This window comes from Cervus canadensis, chromosome 29, assembly GCF_019320065.1.
Source record: "Cervus canadensis isolate Bull #8, Minnesota chromosome 29, ASM1932006v1, whole genome shotgun sequence".
In the NCBI taxonomy this organism is placed as follows: Eukaryota; Metazoa; Chordata; class Mammalia; order Artiodactyla; family Cervidae; genus Cervus; species Cervus canadensis.
The window spans coordinates 38448049-38468866 of record NC_057414.1 but is presented as its reverse complement, the minus strand read 5'-3'; the positions used below and the strand labels follow the sequence as shown (position 1 = coordinate 38468866).

The window sequence follows — 20818 nt, the reverse complement described above, 5'->3', positions numbered from 1 at the left end:
CTGGTAACAACCCTTGTCCTTGTTGTTAGAACCCACCACAGCGGTCAGTCCTGGAACGCAGAGAGCAGAATAAACCCGAGGAAGCCACCAGCCAAGCCCAGGCAGAGTCAGTCTCCACCCCAAACACAGGTGAGAGAAGGTCATGGGGACTGAAAGAACGGTGACTTGAATCATAATAATGATACCTCCATCCAGACATGAGGCTCACGGGAACCTCCACAGATGACCAAGCCTTCCTGGACCAGAAGTCACTCAGCAGAGAGCTGGTTCAGAACACCGGGGACCCTGCCCCTCCCTCTCCAGGACCTAGAAATTCAAGTCCTCCTCTCGCCTTTCAGCTATTTGAAAAGTCAATGGAAAATGCACTCACTCTGGAGGAATAGTTGACTCCTTCCACAGGAGTCTCAGGGTTTCTTGATACTTAGAACTGTTAACACTCGTGGCATATATGGGACGTTTACACGGTTATAGGACAGTATCTGGGTGTCCCTCGTGGCTCAGACGGTAAAGAATCCATCTGCAATGCGGGAGACCCAGGTTCGATCCTTGGGTTGGGAAGATACCCTGGAGAAGGAAATGCAACCCACTCCAGGATTCTTGCCTGGAGAATTCCGTGGACAGAGGAGCCCGGTGGGTCACAGTCCACGGGGTTGCAGAGTTGGCCACGACTGAATGACTAACACATACAGGGCAGTATCTGTTGAACTTGGAGTTCAGAGTGGGGCAGACACCCGAAATTTAGAACTTAAGGGTTAGTATCTACTGGTGGAGCTCTACCCGAGTTTAGGAGAAAGGCTTTTGGATCCTGTAAAGGAAATGCCTTCTCCAGAGGGGAGACACCCACATGAAGGGCAAGATGAGAGGAAGAAGTAACCGTGGGAGGAGGAAATCCTGCTTGCAGGAAGCTTAATTTGGGCTGCAGTCAGGTCTTGGGCTTACTGCATTTGAGGTGGTTGCAAACACTTGAAAAATCAGGAGATTTCCAGAAAATCGGGGATGGATGTATTCAAAAGGAACAGCCTAGCTTCTCTTGAAGTGTTGAAATCTCTGCCATGTGTGCATCTCACGTTTCACCACCAGCTGGAGCAGAGTCATGGCCTATCCCCTGGGAAACTGGGGTTTCCTGTCCTTTTGTCCCATGGACACCCCCCCACCACCTCCTCCCTCCCCGAATTAGCCTTCCTTCCTGAGGCTAATCCCTCCAGGGTTTTCGTACTTCCCCTTCCCTCACCTCTTGGTTGCCCCTACTCTCCCTGGCACCCCACCTCTATCCTGGCATCTCCCAATAAATATGCACGTTCCCCTCCCCGCTTGAAGAAACCCTCCTTCAGCCCCTCCCCCTTCTTACCGTGGTATTGTCCCCGTAGTGCCAACCTGCTTGAAAAGGTCACCTGCTTTTCCCATCACCTCTGCCTCCCGCGCCACTCACTCTGGCGCCCCGCCCCCTGCCACGGAACTTCCTCCGTCTCCACCCAGAGCTGTTCTCGCTCATCGTTCATTCCGCCCAGGGTGGTCTCAGGGCACTTGATGCTGTGCCTTCTCCCTTCTGGAAGCCCCCTCCTGCCTTGGCTTCGTGATTTCTGGCTGTTTATTGTGGGCTCTTAGGGCTTCCCTTGGAGAAGGAAATGGCAACCCACTCCAGTGTTCTTGCCTGGAGAATCCCAGGGACGGGGGAGCCTGGTGGGTTGCCATCTATGGGGTCGCACAGAGTTGGACATGACTAAAGTGACTTAGCAGCAGCAGCAGCAGGGCTTCCCTGGTGGCTCAGCGGTAAAGAATCTTCCTGCAATGCTGGAGACATGGATCCATCCCTGGGTTTGGAAGATCCCCTGGAGGAGGAAATGGCAACCCACTCCAGTATTCTTGCCTGGGAAAACTCACGGACAGAGGAGCCCAGCAGGCCACAGTCCATGGGATCCCAAAGAGCGGGACATGACTTAGCGACTAAACAACAACAAAGTTCCCTGGCTAGGGATCGAATCCGGGTCCCAGCAGTGAAAGTCCTGAGTCTTAACCACTGAATGGCCAGGGAATGCCTAGTGATTTTGCTTCTGTCTGCATGGTTAGGACCACTTCGTCCTCCTTTCCCAGGCCCGTAACGGCCTCCTCTTTTCCCATAACCTCACAAATGGCAGAATTCCTTGAGCACCTATCCTGAGTCTTCATTTTTCTTGCTGGGGACTCTCTGGGCAACCTCTTGGGATTGCTCATGCTTAAACCTGCTTTCCAGCACTGGGTCCAGCTCTGCCTCCCCTCAGAAAGAAAACTCAGACCCCCGTCGAGTTTCCTTTGCCTCTGATCAGCTCTGTAACCACAACAGTCATCCCTGCTCCTTCTTAATATCCCCGACATCTTAAATTTTCGTTTACTGCAATTATCTCCTAACTGGTTTGCCTGTCTTAGACCTTTCCTTCTATGAGTGGAGTGGGCTTTAAGTAGAGGCCAGTCTAAAATAAAAATCAGATCATGTTACTCCCCTGCTTAAAATTCTTCAGAGGCTCCTCTTGACTTTCAGGGTGAAGTTCACGTCCTTGACTTAGCACCCAAGACTGCCATGACCTCCTTCTATCTCATCACCCGCCGCTTGTACCGTTCATCCCAGCCATACCCAAAGGCTTGCTGGTACCCAGGTTCATGATGCTGGTCCCTGCTCCTGTCTTCACGATGCTCCTCCACACTCCTTCTGCCCTCTGTTTATCTGGGCCTGCGAGTCACCACCCCAGACACCCTGAGCCTCCGGGTCTGGGCTCTGTGCTCCTCCTGTGTGCTTTTCAGTAGTTCCGGGCACCCCTGTTTCAGCTCCAACAGTACTGGGCTTCTGCCAGACTTCACCTCCCCTGAGGACCCAGGAAGGTCCCCAGGATGGCATGCCTGGCACGTCAAATAGAGAGATGATGGCAGGTGCCGGGAGCCAACACACGAGACCCTACCCATGACAAGGCCATGAGGGAGAAAACCTGATGGGCAAGGCGGATCAGGTTTTCAGGGGTTTCGAAAAGGCCAGCTCATGAGATCCCACCCATGACAAGGTCACGAGGAGAAAGCTTGACAGGCAAGGCAGATCAGGTTTTCAGGGATTTCGAAAAGCTGCCCCCGGCACTCACCTTAAAGGTGATATCTATCTTTCTGATGCTTGCCTCAATGGACTACTCCCTAATTTCTGTGACACAGGCAGGAAGGCCTTCCCCGATCTCTTCCCAAATAAGAATCAATTTAGAACGTTAATCAATAAGTTTCCCAGGTGGTGGTATTTTATGAGATTATTCAGGGTGAAAGGAGTGTTTTAATTTAAACTCCTTTGCTGGTAGTTTGTTAGCCAAATGCATTTATGCCCTTGGTACTAATATGCATGATTGCTTATAATATCCTAATCATAAAATAGCATAAAGAACCTGATTATATAAAAGCCCTAATAGATATAGAGCCCTTTTAAGGGGTAAAGGAGTCCTATTAGAAAACACAAGAAAAATTACTCTACAGGTGGTTATTGGGTTGTGATTTGCTTCTGTGTTTTTGCTTGCTGTATTTTTGCCTTTAATGTGCTAAGGTTGTGTTATAAAAACCATTGTTAATATAGTTAAAGATCTAGAGAAATAGAACTTAGCCCTAGTGTGGTAACAATGAGGTGGTTGTTAATTGTCAGCCAGGAGTGCTAGGCAAAAGCTGCCTCACCAAAGTCACAGAGTCAGTGTGGGGTAAACTTCTTAGATAAACGCAACTGACAACTTCTGCAGAAGGATTAATTTTTGTGTTAACAAGGTTATACTTCTACTCTGTACTTCTACTCTCTACTCCCTATGAGACTGCTACCTTTCAGTTAAGGTCACCATAGAAACAGAAAATAGGTTTACATTCACCTGACTTGCATAAAATGTTAATAGGCCCCCAGGCCAGAAGATAATGTACAAGACCCTCATAAACAAAGAAGTACGCAGAAAACACCCTGGTTTCGTGAAGGACAAGCTTACGTAATGTTAAACTATCTTCCCCTTAGAAATGTATTAACTTAGGGTATAAAAGCTATGGTAAAAAATAAAGCATTGCCAGACTCTGCCAGACTCTCTGCACCCCTGTCTGGCCATTCTCTCTCTCTCTCTCTCTACCTCGCAGACTTGGCCCTATCAAGTCTGGTCTCACGTGTCTTCTATCTCTCGCCGACACCGTTCATCCTGAGGGTACCCCCTGGATCCTGCTGGGGCTGGACCCCGGCAGGCAGGAGCTTCTGGCTGGCTTCCCAGCACTCACATGGCTGTGTATTCCTCTCTTGTTTTCTTGGGAGCAGCTTCTAGACTCTCAGTGTTTGCATTTTCAGCACTATATATATATATATATATATATATATATATATATATATATATATTTGGTATGATGTACCTTGACATTTATTAAGTGTCTCAAGATTTAAAGATGATCGAGACTTGACCTCTTTCCCTAAAGGATTTATTATACACTGGGTGCATCCATCACATGTCTTCATTCAGTGAGTATTTATCAACAGCCAGCACAGAAAGAGGTAGAATTAATGCATCCAGGCACAGGGATTCATGTAAAGTCTGCGGAGCTTAGAAGAACTTGCTGTGGTTTTTCATCTTCACAAGCTTTGCTTTAAATGACGGGAGAAAGATTACAGTTAGCCTTGCCAGGGACTCCTCTATCGGCCAGGTCACAGGCTTTTCCCTGGTCACAAATGTTTCCTTTGAAACCTGCTTGCATGGCCCTCACTTGCGTGGACTTTGAAGTCGGGGTTTTGTGTAAACATGACTTCACCAGAAACAAACCTTTCCTGCCCCTGCCATTGGCCTCCAGCTTTCTCTGCATCAGCTTCTCAAGAGAATTCTGCTGTGTCCCTTCATAGTTAAACACACAACAGAGCTTGGGGCTGGCTTTCTCACGGCAACGCTGCTGTCCGCTCTTGCCATAAAGTCTCTTTTTGTAAATAAACAGAAAAATCAGTGTGTCTGATCTGAGAGCCATGGCTGGACTTGGAGATAAGGCTGTGGAGTTCACACCAGTGGGGCTTTTGGATGGAGACATCTGGCCCCATGGTGTTTTAAATCCTTAAGAGGGTTTTGGAAGATGAACTGTTGGAAAGTGTCATCTATAAATGTCAGCTCCCAAAGTCGCCATGCTGCATGTCGCACTGTCTGGCATTGAGAGCTGGGTAGCCTAGTGGTTAAGAGCTCCACTCCGGAACTGGGCTGCTTGGGTTTGACTCCTGTTTCCGATACTCTAATCTTCTAATGGGGGGTGAGTTCTAGTTTCCCCATTTGTGAAATCAGGATGAGTTGAGTATTTCCCTTGAGTGGTGGTTGTGAGGATTAAGCCAGTTAGTAGCTGTGCAGGGCTTAGACGCAGAGTAAGTACTTGGTGATGTGAGCTCTTGTATAATTATGCCCTTTCATCAGCTTCTCAGGGGCCGTTAAACGCCATGACTTTCTCTGGGTCACCAAAGCTGTCATCAGGTCTCCCCACCTCTGGTGGCCCACAGCATCTCTGAGCCCGTTGTCAATCCCCTTTGCTCACTTTGTATCTCTGACCATCTTATTCCAGTCCTTTCTCTCTTTTTTTTCGTCTGCGCTGCAAGGTTCATAGGATCTTAGTTCTCTGACCTGGAATGGAAACTGGGCCCCTGGCAGCGAGAGCCCTGAGCTCTAACCACTGAACCACCAGGAAATTCCCAGTCATACCTGTTCCACGTTGTTCTTTCTGCCTGGAATAGGCTTCTATTGCATCTCTTCCCATCCCCCAGTGCTCTCCTTCTTTCTATTTTGAATCCCTCTTGGTGGATTGGGTACAGAAACTATAGGGAAACTCTAGGATGATTTGAGTTTTTTTAAATTTATAAATCTCTAAAGCTTTCTAGCGGAGAAGGTAATGGCACCCCACTCCAGTACTCTTGCCTGGAAAATCCCACGGATGGAGGAGCCTGGTAGGCTCTGGTCCATGGGGTCGCTAAGAGTCGGACACAACTGAGCGACTTTACTTTCACTTTTCACTTTCATGCATTGGAGAAGGAAATGGCAACCCACTCCAGTATTCTTGCCTGAAGGATCCCAGGGACGGGGGAGCCTGGTGGGCTGCTGTCTATGGGATCACACAGAGTCGGACATGACTGAAGTGACTTAGCAGCAGCAGCAAAGCTTTCTAGAGCCCTTGCCGGTGGACTAACCTGTGAGATTGCCATCTATTTTTTTTAATTGTAAAATATGCATAAGATTTTCTGTTTTAACCGTCTTTAGGTGTACAGTTCAGTGGCATGAGTATATTCACATTTGTTGTGCAACCATCACCGCTCTCTGTCCCCAGAACATTTTCATTTTCCCAAACAGAAGCTCTGTACCTATTAAACAATAACTTCCCCTTTCTTCTCTCTACTTCCTGGCAACCACGATTCTGTTTTGTATCTCTATGGATTTAACTACGTTAGGTTCCTCGTACCAGTGAAATCATACATCTGTCCTTTGGCGGCTGGCTTACTTCACTCAGCATAATATCTTTAAGGTCCATCCATGTTGTAGCACGGGTAAGGATTTCCTTTCTTCTAAAGGCTGAATTGTATGTAAGGTCACATTTTATTTATCTGTTCATCTGTCGATGAACATTTGAGTTGTTTCCACCTTTTTTTTTTTTTTGGCTACTCCCCACAGCACATGGGATCTTAGTTCCCCGACCAGGGACAGAACTTGTGCTTGCTGCATTGGAAGTGTGAAGTCTTAACCACTGGACTGCCAGGGAAGCCCCTCTTTCCACTTTTTGGCTGTTGTGAATAGCACTGCCACGAACACTGGTGTACAAGTATTAATATCTGTATAAGTTCCTGCTTCAGTTCTTTTGGGTGTTATACTCAGTAGTGAAATTGTAGTATCATAATGGTCCAACTTTTATGCGCGGTTGACTTTATAAATCAAGATCAGAGCTTGAACACCTGCTGGGAAAATTCTCTTGACCTCCCTTCTCCCCCACCCCCACTCCGCCCCAGGCCCTCTCATGGACTTTATCTCCATCAGGGTCAACTCTACACTCAGGTTCTTCCGGCTAAAGCTCTGGTGTCATCCTGGGCGTCTGGAATTCTTTTACATGGTTAGACAATGAGCAGTTCCCATTCGGTCCATCCTCTGTATCCAGAATTGAGTCACTCTCTCACCCCACCTTTGCTGCCCGGATCCAGGCCCCCACGGCTCTCATCTAGATCAGGACAGTGGTTTCCTGACTGCTCTCCCTGTTTTGATCTTGGTCCCCCTGTGATCTCTTTACGAGCACAATTGGTTCAACCTTTTAAAGACATTATCGGGCTTCCCTGGTGGCTCAGTGGTAACGAATCCACCTGCTAATGTAGGAGATGTGGGTTGGATCCCTGGGTCAGGAAGATCCCCTGGACAAGGAAATGGGAACCCACTCCAGTATTCTTGCCTGGAAAACTCTTCGTGGACAGAGGAGCCGGGCAGGCTATAGTGGCAAAAAGACAGACAGGATTGAGCGACTAACACTTTTAAGACATCAGTCAGGTAATGTTATTCCTGTTGACCTTCTAGCATCTCACTGTCCATCTCACTTGAGGCCAAATATAAGTGTTTGCAAAGGTCTGTTAGTCCTCACTGCTCTTCTGACCTTATTTCTCCTTCCCTCCTCAGCTCAGGCCATGAATGTCCCCTCACTGTTCTGCCTCAGGGCTTTGGAGTTTTTGGAGAACTAGCCTCGAATGTTCTTACCTTGACAAACCCTTCACCCTTCAAGGTCACCTCTGGAGAGCGCCCTGCTCTGAAACTTTAAGGTAAAAAGCTCTCACTGTCCCGACTCCAGGCATTACTCATGTCTTTTACCCACTTACTTAGCGCTTTCTGACATAGATTCACTCCCCAGTTTGTTCATTTCCTTCCTCCTCACTAGAATGTGTGTATGTGTGCCCAGTCATGTCTGACTCTTTTGTGACCCCATGAACTGTAGCCCGCCAGGCTCCTCTGTCCATGGAATTCTCCAGGCAAGAATACTGGAGTGGGTTGCCATTTCCTTCTCCAGGGGACCCAGGGATCGAACCCACGACTCCTGCATTGGCAGGCTGATTCTTAACCAGTAGTACCACCTGGGAAGCCCCCTCATAAGCTTCATGACGTTTGGTTTTGTTTGGTTTCCTGTCATATTCTCAGTGCCTCTAACAGTGCCAGGCACATACTAGGTGCTCAGTTTGTATCTGTTCCATGAATGGATGGATGGTGCTGTGAGGTCCCCACTCGAACGGCCCACAGGTGCTCCTAGTCTCTGAGAAATGTGCAAACACATCAAATTCCCACTGCTGTTAGGCTCCAGTCTCATCCTTGTGGCCCAGGGCAGCTTCAAAAGGAAGCAAACTGGGTTGATCACTTTTTGCAACTCTCTTTAGCCTTAGCAGTTCTTATAAGTGCCCCTGATTGCTGTAAAGATTTATCCTGTAACAAACAGCCCTTCAAAAACCTGTATCATATTCAGGTTCCCCAAACTGGACTCCAAGTTACCTTCTCAGGGGTTCAAGGAGTCTTCGTGTTAGTCCTGCTCAGTCCTGTCTGGCTCTTTGCCCTCCAGGCTCCTCCGTCCATGGAATTTTCCAGGCAAGAATACTGGAGTGGGTTATCATTTCCTCCCCCAGGGGATCTTCTTGACCCAGGGATTGAACCAGGTCTCCTGCATTGCAGGCACATTCTTTACTGTCTGAGCTACTCTCACCTATACAAACCAGCTATTGTTTTTATGACAACCTAAGGGGGAAAAATGGAAACAGATTCTTGGTCTTTTAAGGACTGAATGAAGCTAAGGAATTAGTTATGTGAGTGGGGCCAGGGTGCTTGCATTTGTGTGTGGGCTATGCTTGGTGCTCGCGGACCCCCTGAAATGATGGTCTTTAACTCTTATTGTTTAAACTGGGGTCACTGGTTCATGGATGTCTTCTTGCAAATCCATGATAATTTCTTCCCCTGTAAGTGTGTCTGAATGAGGTATATTCAGACTGCACAGCTAATAACCACGAGCTACAGTGCAGACTGAAATACAATACAGGAGAGAAATCTTCCAGGGTCCAGGCCACAATTTCACATGGGTCTGAGTCAGCCTGGGGCAACGGGGTATGACGCAGAGAAAAGAACATGGTCTTAGAGTCAGGTGACTGGAGTTGGAATCAATCTTGGTCTCGGAACTAACTGTGTGACCCTGGGTTTGTTGGCCCATCCCTTTCTGGGTTTCATTCTTGCTTGATAAAATGAACCAGAGAATCTTTAAGTTCTCTTCCAACTCATGCTTCTCTTTTGTGAGGTATGTTGGGCAGAACTGCTCATTTGGACACCAGGAAATGTACCCTGTTGGCACCAAGCCCTGAGTACTAGCTGTGAGGATAACAGTGACATTACTGAGGTGTCCATTCAAGGCTCGTCTTCTCTGAGTGGCCTTTGCTAGGACTGTACCTAGAAATCACACCTCCATTTCTATCCTATTTACCCTAGTTGATTTTTCTTCATATTCGTCTCCTGCACTTTTGAGGAAATCTGATCTTTATTAAAGTTATTTCTTATTACCTATCTTCTACTTCTAAAAGTAAACTCTATAAAGAGGGTGTTTTTTTTTTTTTTCCTCTCTCAAGACTGTGCCCCAGTGCCTTGAAACAGTATCTGTCTCTTAGTGGGTACCTAATCAACATTTTCTGAATGATTTTGGCACCTCCTCTGCTTTGGGTACTGTGCAAAGTGCTTTATATTTTAATCAATAAGTGCATGAAATAAGTATTATTATTAGTCTTGTGTATTGGCTGAGAAAATTGAGGCATCACAAAAATCAGATAACTTGCCTGTAAGTATCAGAGCTGAAATGTGAACCCAGGTAATTGCTGGATTCATCCTTAGCCTTGGCACCTCTCAGCCAAAAGGGCTATAGTGCCAAGTGCATCAGGTTGTACTGTGTCTCTGTTTTTTTCCCCATTCTTTTCTGCAGCTCTGTGTATGGGGATGGGGAAATTAACCCCTCATTTATTGAGAGGTTATATTGTATATTCTTGGCTCCCTTGATGTAAGTTAATTAACTAAAAAAGGATGGTTTTGTTTCTGGGCTGTCTGTTTCATTGATCTAAGTGTCTGTTTTGACTATTACAGCTTTGTAATATAGTTTAAAATCAGGACGTGTGATGCCTCTAGCTTTGTTCTTCTTTCTCAGGATTGCTTTGGCTATTTGGAGACTGAGGATTTTTTTTTTTTTCTGTTTCTGTGAAAAATGCCTTTGGAATTTTGGTAGGGATTGGATTGAATCCGAGGAGTGCTTTGGGTAATATTGACAGAAATCAAGCTCTCAGAGTCCTCCTTGACTGCATTTGCCTACTCTGACTGTGCAGAGAATTCACTGTGCAGAATTATAGAACTGAGTGGTTTGTTAGCTCTCCTCTGGTTCCAGCAACCTCTTCATTTTAAAGCTGAAAAAAGAGAGACCTGAAACAGCGGAGTGCCTCTTAACTCCCATGTTATCTTGATGTATGGACTGACTGATTCATGAACTTTCAGCAGTCTGGGTGGTAAACCAGAAGTCCCCTTGGCAGTCATGCTGGGAGCCTGCACAGTGTTGGGGCCTCCCCCATCCTGATACTATCACCACCTGCTGGCCCCTTGGGCCCTGGACCTTTGAGATCTTCCATTACTTGAGGTGCAGTTCAGTTTCCCCGGAGTAGATGCTGGCTGAGGGCCCTGCCTCTGGTCAGGCCACTCCGAAGACAGTGCTTCTTAATGTGAAAACCACATCTGTCAAAATCTCATCTTCTTGGTGTTCAAGATGCACCAGTAGGATGGGTTTCAGGACCATTCTGAGGGCATTTTTGCGTCTTCCTGCTCCTGATGATTTGTCCCCAACTTTTCCCTCCGAGGTCTCTTAGGGGTTAAATGCTACCAGGAAGAAGCAGGGCAGTTTCTCCTCCCTTATGCTGCAAGTTAAGAATGAGGAATATTTTATGTTCATGAATAGGCTGTTGCCTATTGGTGTTCTGATCATAGATAAAATGTCCTTGTTCTTGTTTGTTACACATGGAATCACAGTGAACAGTACAAGACCAACTCTAATTAAGTAGTTGAGTGATGTGATCTCTACCATACCAGGAGTAGAAATTCAGGGAAAAGAGTATTGGAAAGGATGGGATGATCAGGTAATAATACAAATGAATTAAGAACCAACGCTTATCAAGTGCTTTCTATGTGTCAGGCACAATAAAAATGCTTTATGTGTCTTAACTCAATCCTCACAATAACCTTGCAAACTCTGTACATCACCGTTTTACAGTGGGGGAAACTGAGGCACAGAAAGATGAAGTAATTTGTTCAAGGTCATTGAGAGCTGGAAGGGCAAAGCTGGGGTCTGAATTCATACAGCCTGACTCCAGGGTCTTTTCTCTTAAATACTGCACCTGACGGCCTTGATGAAAGTTTTGCGAAGAAGATAAGACTTGAACTGGACCTTGAAGAAGGAGAGGGCCGACAGTGTGGGGACAAATCTGAGAGATGGAGTGGGCATGGCAGATCCCAACCGGAAAGAAGGGACTGGCCTCGCTTGGCAGAATGCACACGTTAGGGAGCAGTGGAGGAGATGATGGGACAGTAGGGTGGGGACATATTATAAAAGGTCTTAGCATTAAGGCAGAGTGTTTAGACTTGATCTGGAAGGACGTTGTCTTTGAAGAGTGTTGAAGGGTGACTTGCAGGTGTTTTGGGAGGCTTTCGGGTGGCGGTGGTAGGTCTGAGGGTAGGAGGTGTGCGCGCAGTAACTAGGCGCTGGAGGGTTGAGCCTAGAATGCTGGTCTCCTCTGAGCCAGCTCGGGAGGGAAGATGGATGTGGAGTGGGGAGTATGAGGGACAGCCTGGAAGAGCTCTCGCCACCTGTGATCTCCGTGATACAGCTACCTGCAGGACAAGCCGGGGCTCCGCACCCCAGAGTGGCCCACACCCGGCCCGGAGTGGAGAGGCTGTGCCTGAGCCACCTCGCATCTGCCTTCCCTGCTCCACCCTCAGAGCGCCAAAGGGCTATGCTTTCTCTGTGCCCTCCAAGTCCACACACCTTCTTCCTGTGACCACCCCAACCCAGGACCCCCATGGAGAGGGAATTCTGGGAATGCCACATACAGGGTTGGCCAAAAAATTCATGCAGGTTTTCCATTACATCTTATAGAAACACGCAAACAAACTTTTTGGCCAACCCAATACATAGTGGATTTCTTTCATTCTTCTCTTTTCTGCCTGAGCAATTTGATCAGAAAGGCTTTCACAGATGCAGCGTAAACTCTCTTAGCAATCCAGTTGCAGCCAAGCATCGTAGCTGAGGATCTCTCACCATCCCCGCAAGTTCTTAATACATCTCCCCTCTTCTCTGAACCTCCCAAAGTTTCTGTCACTTGCATGGGGGCATGTGGTTTTCTACAGCTGCATCTTCTGTACTAGTTTGCTTGGGCCTCTAGGACAAAGCACTGTCAACCAGATGGCTGAACATCAGGCATTTGTTTTTGCACAGTTTGGAGGCTAGAAGTACAAGATAGAAAAATGGTAGGTAAGCTTTCCTAAGACCCCTTTTCTTGGCTTATAAATCATGGTCTTCTGTCTCCTCATGGTTGTCCCTCGTTAACTGTGTCTTTATTTCCTCTTGTTATAAGGACACTGGTTGTATTGTGTTAGGGCCCATCCTAATGACCTTATTTTAACTTAATTACTTCTTTAAAATAGTCATGTATGGATGTGAGAATTGGGCCATAAAGAAGGCTGAGCGCCGAAGAATTGATGCTTTTGAACTGTGATGTTGGGGAAGACTCTTGAGAGTCCCTTGGGCAGTAAGGACATCAAACCAGTCAATCCTAAAGGAAATCAGTCCTGAATATTCATTGGAAGGACTGATGCTGAAGTTGAAACTCCAATACTTTGGCCACCTGATAAGAAGAGTTGACTCACTGGAAAAGACCCTGATGCTGGGAAAGATTGAGGGCAGGAGAAGGGGATGACAGAGGATGAGATGGTTGGATGGCATCACCGACTCCATGGACATGAGTTTGAGCAAACTCTGGGAGATAGTGAAGGACAGGGAAGCCTGGCAGTGCTGCAGTCCATGGGGTCGTAAAAAGTCAGACATGACTTAGCAACCGAACAACAATAACTTCTTTAAAGACCATCTTCAGGGAATTTCCAGGCTGTCCAGTGGTGAAGACTCTGCAGGGGGCCCAGGTTCAATCCCTGGTTGGGGAACTAAGAGCCTGAAAGATGTGGTGAGGCCAAAACAAAGTGCCCACTTCAAATACAGTCACATTCTGAGGTCCTGGAGGTACTTCTACATATGGATTTGCAGGGCAGGAGACACAATTCAGCCCATAACACTTCCCTGCTCATCCAAGTTACCTCGGGGTGAAAGGTCACCCAGCACTACCCAGGCTGTGCAGTTCTTGTGTCTGGTTCCTCAAGGCAGGCAGCCTCTGGGCTTTTCTGTGAAGGTCCAGGGTGTTATTCACTGACGCAGTTTCTTAGTCTGGGTTGTTCTCCTCCAGGCGAGGAACATTTCTCCATGCACACATTCCAACTTGGTCAGATCAGAAAGCGGCAAATCCAGGAGGGATTTTTTTTTTTTTTTAACTGAGTGCAGAATTCCTAGCTTATCAGAGAGCTCAGGAAGGAAGGCCCTCCTTGAGGACAGAGGTCAAGACTTTGGAGTTCAGAGCCTCTGAGAAAGGGTTAGGCTTAATCCTGTTTGCCTGATTAGCCTCTGAATGAATGCAATGATTTAATGCAGGGGTCCCCAGCCTCCGGAATCTAATGCCTGATGATCTGGGGTGGAGCTGATGTAGTAATAATAGAAATAAAGTGCACAATACTTGTAATGCACTTGAATCATCCCGAAACCATCTTCCACTCCCACCCGTCCATGGAAAAATTGTCTTGCATGAAACTAGTCCCTGGCGCCAAAAGGGTTGGAGATGCTGATTTAATGTAACCCTTGAGCTTTCTTTTCTTCCACTCTTAGAGTATCAGTCACTAGGGGATCTGGAAAGGAGCAAAGAGGTAAGACTGGCATAGGAGAGGGTTTGGTGGCTTTCAGGGCTCAGGGCAGCTGGTCAGAGGGTCCAGCCTGCTCCCATAGCAGGTGTGAGTCTGGACAGAGGGCTCTCTGCCTAGCAGGAAGTGGGGGTCTGGGCAAGACTTTCCAAGGCCTGCCTACTGCCCTCCTGCTGGAAATGGGGAGGGGATACTAACCTTCTACAGATCCAGCAGAATCAAGCCACAAGGACACCCAACCATCTTCTCTCTCTCTTCTCTGGATCCCAGCTCCCAGGCACCTGCAAAATTGCCATCGTTTTTTATTAAAGGGAAAAGCACTTCACTGAAGTGAAATATTCGAGCTAGGAATACTCTAAAAAGCCATTTTGGAAAACTTTCAAGAACGGTTTCACAGGCAAAACCAAAGTAAGGGACAGGACTGCATGCAAAGCTAGATCATCTGCTTGGAGAGTCTGTTCTAGAAAGATGACTTGGATTTTACGCAGAGAGGAGGGAGGGAGTGGGAGGGTTGAGTTGGAGGGCTGAGGCCTGGCACTTGTCCAGGGTGTCTTCCTCGGCACGTGACAGGCCCTTGGGGAGACATCTTAATAAGGGGGTCACAAGCCACCTGGCAGACTTCCAACCCTCCTGGTACCCGAGACAAAAATGCTGGCCTGGCGAGACTGTTTAGGTAATTTCCTAGCACATTTACCACTTCACAGACCCCGAACTACGCAAGTAAATGGATCTGTTTAAAAAAAAAAAAAAAAGGTATTAAAAATGTCCAACTATCTTATTACGGTAAGAACTGAAGTAGGCGTACTTTGTAATCTTAACTGTTGACATTAGTGAAACGCTTTTATCCCCAAAGGCCTGGGAGGTATTATTTGAAAGTGATTTTTGTACTGGTGTAAACTTTCTTCTTTTCTAAACATAGCTAAGGGTGGTCGATTTGGGAGAAGTGAAAGAGAAAGAAAAAAAGATGTTTTTCTACTGGTGCTCACCTGAGGTCTAGAAAGTGGTAGAAAGGATGTGGGTGAGGCCTGAACTAAGTGCCCTGCGTCTGTTTGGGAGGGGTGGGGGAGACTGGTGGCCGGAGGAGTCCAGTTTTGGTGTGAGAAGGCCTGGGACGGGAGCAAGCCCACCCCTCCCAGGCCCTGGGCTCTTGCTGAGAGGAATGGAATGTTTGTGTGCTGACCAGACCTGCCTGACTGAGTCTGTGAGAGGCACAGGCCATCAGGCCATCGAAGAGGCTGAAGGCTTTGTGCTCTTAAGATAACACTGTCTTCTTGGAGGGAGATTCCCTTGAGCACAAGAAACAGATTCCAAGCTGGTTCCCAGCAGGGCCTGCTGATTGGGGTGGTGGTGGGAGTTGGGGGTGGGGGGCTTTTGGGATCCCGAGGCTTCTGAGTAAAACAATCTGCATGCCAGGCTTCCTTCTATGATGCTGGGCTCCCACCTGCATCAGTATACCCTTCCCAGTCCCCACCACCTGGCTTCTGCTCCTTCCCAACACACCAGCGGCCTCTGGGCCTTTGCACAAGCTACTCCTTTGGCCAGGAGTGCCCTGGCCACCCCGTAAGTCAATTAGCCCTCAGGATCTGGTACCACCCTCACCCTTTCAGGAAAGCCTGGACCCTGACCTCGGTCCCTATCCCCTGTTACGTGATCAGAGGTCTTCCTGCCCCTCCTGCCTCTAACTTGTCCTCTCCTTCTCCAGGCTTGTGAGGGAAACTGTGGGGGATCACTGGCAGGGCTGGAGGGGTCCAGTTTTACTGGGAGGAGGTCTCGGGGACCAGCTCCACCCCTCCCAGCCCCTGGACTCTTGCTGAGAGGAATGGAATGTGTGTGCTGACTGGATCCTCCCCCGCTGGGCCCAGGCCTCTAAGAATTCAGGAACCTCTTTATTGGTTGCCAGGTGTGGTTTCTGGCAGGTAACTCTTCAGAGGCCTGAGAGTGGGGGAAGGGAGACTCCTGCTTTGTGCAAGAGCTGGGACTCCAGGGGTGCTGTGGGCAGGCCCTGGCTTAGCTTGGTACCCAGGCTGCTCCGTAAGTGCTGTGGTGTGTGTGCGCCGTTGCTCAGTTGTGTCTGACTCTTTGCAACCTCATGGACTATAGCCCTCCAGACTCCTCTGTTCACAGGATTATCCTTGCAAGAATACTGAAGTGGGTTGCCATTTCCTCCTCCTTGAGAATCTTTCCCACTCAGGGATTGAACCAGCATCTCCTGAATTGGCACTGAACCAACTGAGAAGGCCTAAATGCTTGTAGACCAACTGTCAAATTTGCTTTTGCTGGGCAGCTCCCACACACCTGGCACTTTATATTCCTTATCTCGTGTGACCTGCACAAGAACAGGTGAGGAAGGTTTCATATCCATTTCCAGACAAGGTACTTTGGGCTGACTACGTTCTGTGACTTGACTGAGGTCACGCAGCTAAGTTGTTCAGTCACCAAGTAGTGTCCAACTCTTCTCAACCCCATGGACTACAGCATGCCAGGCTTCCCTGTTCTCACCATCTCCTAAGTTTGCCCAAGTTCATATCCATTGAGTTGATGATGCCATCCAACCATCTCATTCTCTGTCACCCCTTTCTCCTCCTGCCCTCAATCTTTCCCAGCATCGGGGTCTTTTCCAAGGAGTCAGCTCTTCACGTCAGGTGGCCAAAGTATTGGAGCTTCAACTTCAGCATCAGTCCTTCCAACGAATAATCAGGGTTGACTTCCTTTAAGATTGACTGGTTTGATCTCCTTACAGTCCAAGGGACTCTCAAGTCTTCTCCAGCACCACAGTTCGAAAGCATCAATTCTTCGTTGCTCTGCCTTCTTTACTGTCCAGTTCTCACATCCATACGTGACTACCGGGAACACAACTAAGAGGCCATAACAATTCCTGGCTTTCATACTGAGGGGGCATAAGAACCAGTGGGGAGCTGGTTAAAAACGTGAGTTTCTTCACACTGCTCCCCCAAGATTCTGATTTTGTCATAGCATTCATTTTTATCGTGATAAAATATACACAGTATAAAATTGACCAGTTTAACCATTTTAAGTGTATAGTTCAGTGGCATTAAATACATTCACTATGTTCTGGAACCTTCACCACCAACCATCTCCAGAACTTTTTTCATCTTCCCAAATGGAAACTCTGTCCCCATTAAACAACCATGCCCCATTTCCCCTACCCCAGGCCCTGGCAACCACCACTCTATTTTCTGTCTCTGAATGTGTCTACTCTAGGGACCTCTATCTGGAAGTTCTTGGTTCATGTAATGCTGAAGCCTCACAAGCAGGATTTTGAGCATAGCTTTACTAGTATGGGAGATGAGTGCAATTATCCAGTGATTTGAACATTTTTTAGTACTGCCCTTCTTGGGAATTGAGATGAAGACTGACTTTTTCCAGCCCTGTGGCCACTGCTGGGTTTTCCAAATTTGCTGACAGATTGAGTGCAACACTTTAATAGCATCATCTTTTAAGATTTTAAATAGCTCTGCTGGAATTCCATCGCCTCCACTAGCTTTATTGGCAGCAGTGCTTCCTAAGGCCAATCAATCTTAAAGGAAATCAACCCTGAATACCCACTGAAAGGAGTGATGCTGAAGCTGAAGCTCCAGTACTTTGGTCACCTGATGCAAACAACAGACTCACTGAAAAAGACCCTCATGCTGGCAAAGATTGAAGGCAGAAGGAGAAGAGGGCAACAGAGGATGAGATGGTTGGATGGCATCACCAATGCAATGGTCATGAACTTGGGCAAACTCTAGGAGACGGTGGGGAACAGGGAGGCCTGGCGTACTGCAGTTCATGGGGTCAAGAAGAGTCGGACATGACTTGGCGACTGAACAACAAACAACAGGGACCTCTACAAGCAGGATCACGTAGCGTGTGTCCTTTTGTGTCTGGCTTATTTCACTGTCACGGTATTTTAAACAAGGGCCCCTGGCAATCCTCCTGTAGCCGTCTGGACCTCCCTGAGGAATTCTGGCAGAGGCTGGGAGGAGGGTGAGGGAAGCACAGTCCTCCAGAGGCTTTGCTGGCTGAGTTTACATGGAAGGGAGGGCTGGGATAAACAGGGAGTGTGGGCTGAAAGGTAGGAAGGGGGAGGTGACCGTGTGGTGACAGAGGGACCCTGGGGTGGGAAGTGACTGGCTCCTGGCAGGTACTGCTCAGGGTAGGGTGTTGATCCATGCCTAAGAGCTCAGGCCAGGAGAACAGGAGGGACAGTCGTGTGGACTGGTCAGTTCAGGGAGGGTCCATGAGCCCTGAGCCACAGGCCGGGGTGAGGAACCCACGAGGGAAGGCCAAAGGAGGGCAGAGGTTCTAGGTTTGGAGGATTATGTGTGGTCCACAGGGGTGAGACAAATCAGAGGGGCCTGGTGGGCGAGAGCCCCCTGGGCCAAGTGGAGGCTCCCACAGAAGCAGGTGTCAGACCCGCGCCAGGTCTGGAGGCCTGTGGTGTAGACGGCGTGGGAAGAGGCAGCAGGAGCGCCAGAGGCCAGGGTCGGAAGCGTGGGTGGGTGGGCACGGGAGGAGTTGACACGGAGCGAACCCTGTCTCCACAGGAGACTGCGGACCCTCCCTCTCGGAGAAGCGGACCCCTGACCCCAGGGAGCAGTCCGCCGGGGCCCGCGGGGCTTGAGTGTGGCCAGAAGGGTACCCGTCCCCCACTCCAAGGAGCACGGCCCGCCCAATGCGCCTCTCCCGCCACCTCATCTCTCTTTATTCATGCTCTTCTTTCATTTCTCGGCTCCCCCTTGCCTCTTAGCTTCTTTCTCCTAACTGCTGTGGAGGATGGGGGAGGCATCGGAGGCGCGCATGCATTGCGCCTGCGCACGCATCTCCCTCTCCCGCCCCCTCACCGCTGGCCTGAGGCGAGTCTCCATCCATCTCTAGACCTCACTTTCCCAGTTTATAGCGTTTATAGTTTAGTGCCAACCGCATAGGCCTGTTGTAAGGATTAAATGAGAGAATTCCTGTAAAGGGTTTAGAACAGTGCTTGTCATAGACGGCTGTTGTCCAGTTGGGAAGTTGTATCCGACTCTTTGCGACCCGTGGACTGGCTCCTTCATCAATGGGATTTCCCAGGAAAGAATACTGGAGTGGGTTTCCATTTCCTTCTCCAGAGATCTTCCCGACCCAGGGATCAAACCCCTCATCTCTTGGGTCTCTTGCATTGGCAGGGGGATTCTTTACCACTGAGCCACTAGAAAGCCCATAGATTAAGTGGTCCTCCTTATGTGGCCATTTAATTTGCCATCACTTGATGGCAAATAGATGGGGAAACAGTGGAAACAGTGGCTGACTTTATTTTTCTGGGCTCCAAAATCACTGCAGATGGTGAATGCAGCCATGAAATTAAAAGATGCTTACTCCTTGGAAGGAAAGTTATGACCAACCTAGACAGCATATTAAAGCAGAGACATTAAAAAAATAAAAAATAAAAAGCAGAGACATGACTTTGCCAACAAAGGTCCATCTAGTCAAGGCTATGGTTTTTCCAGTGGTCATGTATGGATGTGAGAGTTGGACTGTGAAGAAAGCTGAGCGCCGAAGAATTGATGGTTTTGAACTGTGGTGTTGGAGAAGACTCTTGAGAGTCCCTTGGACTGCAAGGAGATCCAACCAGTCCATCCTAAAGGAGATCAGTCCTGGGTGTTCATTAGAAGGACTGATGTTGAAGCTGAAACTCCAAGACTTTGGCCACCTAATGCGAAGAGCTGACTCATTTGAAAAGACCCTGCTGCTGGGAAAGATTGAGGGCAGAAGGAGAAGGGGACGACAAAGGATGAGATGGTTGGATGGCATCACCGACTCAATGACATGGGTTTGAGTGGACTCTGGGAGTTGGTGATGGACAGGGAGGCCTGGCGTGCTGTGGTTCATGGGGTCGCAAAGAGTGAGACACGACTGAGCGACTGAACTGAACTGAACTGATGTGGCCATTATATCCATTTATAATGGATATAAAATATCCATTATTATAGGGGCTTCCCTGGTGGCTCAGACAGTAAAGAGTTTGTCTGCAGTGCAGGAGACCCAGGTTCAATCCCTGGGTCGGGAAGATCCCCTGGAGGAGGATATGGCAACCCACTCCAGTATTCTTGCCTGGAAAATTCCATGGATGGAGGAGCCTGGCGGGCTACAGTCCATGGGGTCCAAAGAGTTGGACAAGACTGAGTGACTTCACTTTCAAATATCCATTATAATTCAGAGGTTTGTGGTGTGGGGCTGTGACTAGCCCCAACTGTTTTTGTTTTGTTTTTATAGTAAGGCAAATACAGGCTGGGAGAAGAGGTGGAAGACTTGTATTAATAACTGCAGGGTGAACACAGAGGTGTGTAGTGAGAGTGGTCACGGTGGGTGGTCCCCATGCCAGTCTGAGCCCCTGCCGCGGCTTCTGTTGGGTTTCAGCCTCTCTTTCTCTCAGCTGTGTGAGAATATAGCAAGTAAGAGGTCGTCTGCAAACCAGGAAGTGGGTTCTCTCCAGAACGCCTGCCATTCTGGCACTCTCTTCTCAGACTCTCAGCTTCCACAGCTGTGAGATGCAGTCCTGTTGTTTAAGCCACCACCTCTATGGTATATAGTGTTCTCATAGCAGCCTGTACCTACTAAGACAGTTGGGATGGACAGACCTAACTCCCACAACCAAGAATGATCCAGCACGAAATGTCTGCAGTGTCCCTTTGAGAAACTCTGCCCCAGGGTAGCTTAAACTCTGCTGCAGCCAGAAAGCTCTCCTCCAAGGACTGCCTGCCTCCCCATGGCTCCAGATACTGACCCCTTTATCCGCATCCTTACGGCTGCAGGAGGCC

General features: G+C 48.3%; 1 protein-coding gene across 2 annotated transcripts in view; it reads left to right on the top strand.

Moving 5' to 3' along the window:
• The window catches only part of AHNAK (AHNAK nucleoprotein), a 95579-nt gene that overhangs the window by 50482 nt on the left and 24279 nt on the right, over nt 1-20818 (top strand). The window contains exons 5-6 of one of the 2 annotated variants that reach the window (XR_006266390.1): nt 30-129; nt 7632-7771. Coding sequence is in view for 1 of the 2 variants with exons in the window: in XM_043451715.1 (XP_043307650.1) it covers nt 30-129 (100 nt within the window). In the remaining variant the exon portion in view is untranslated. The remainder of the gene's footprint in view (nt 1-29; nt 130-7631; nt 7772-20818) is intronic. The other variant, XM_043451715.1, reaches the window with a different exon arrangement.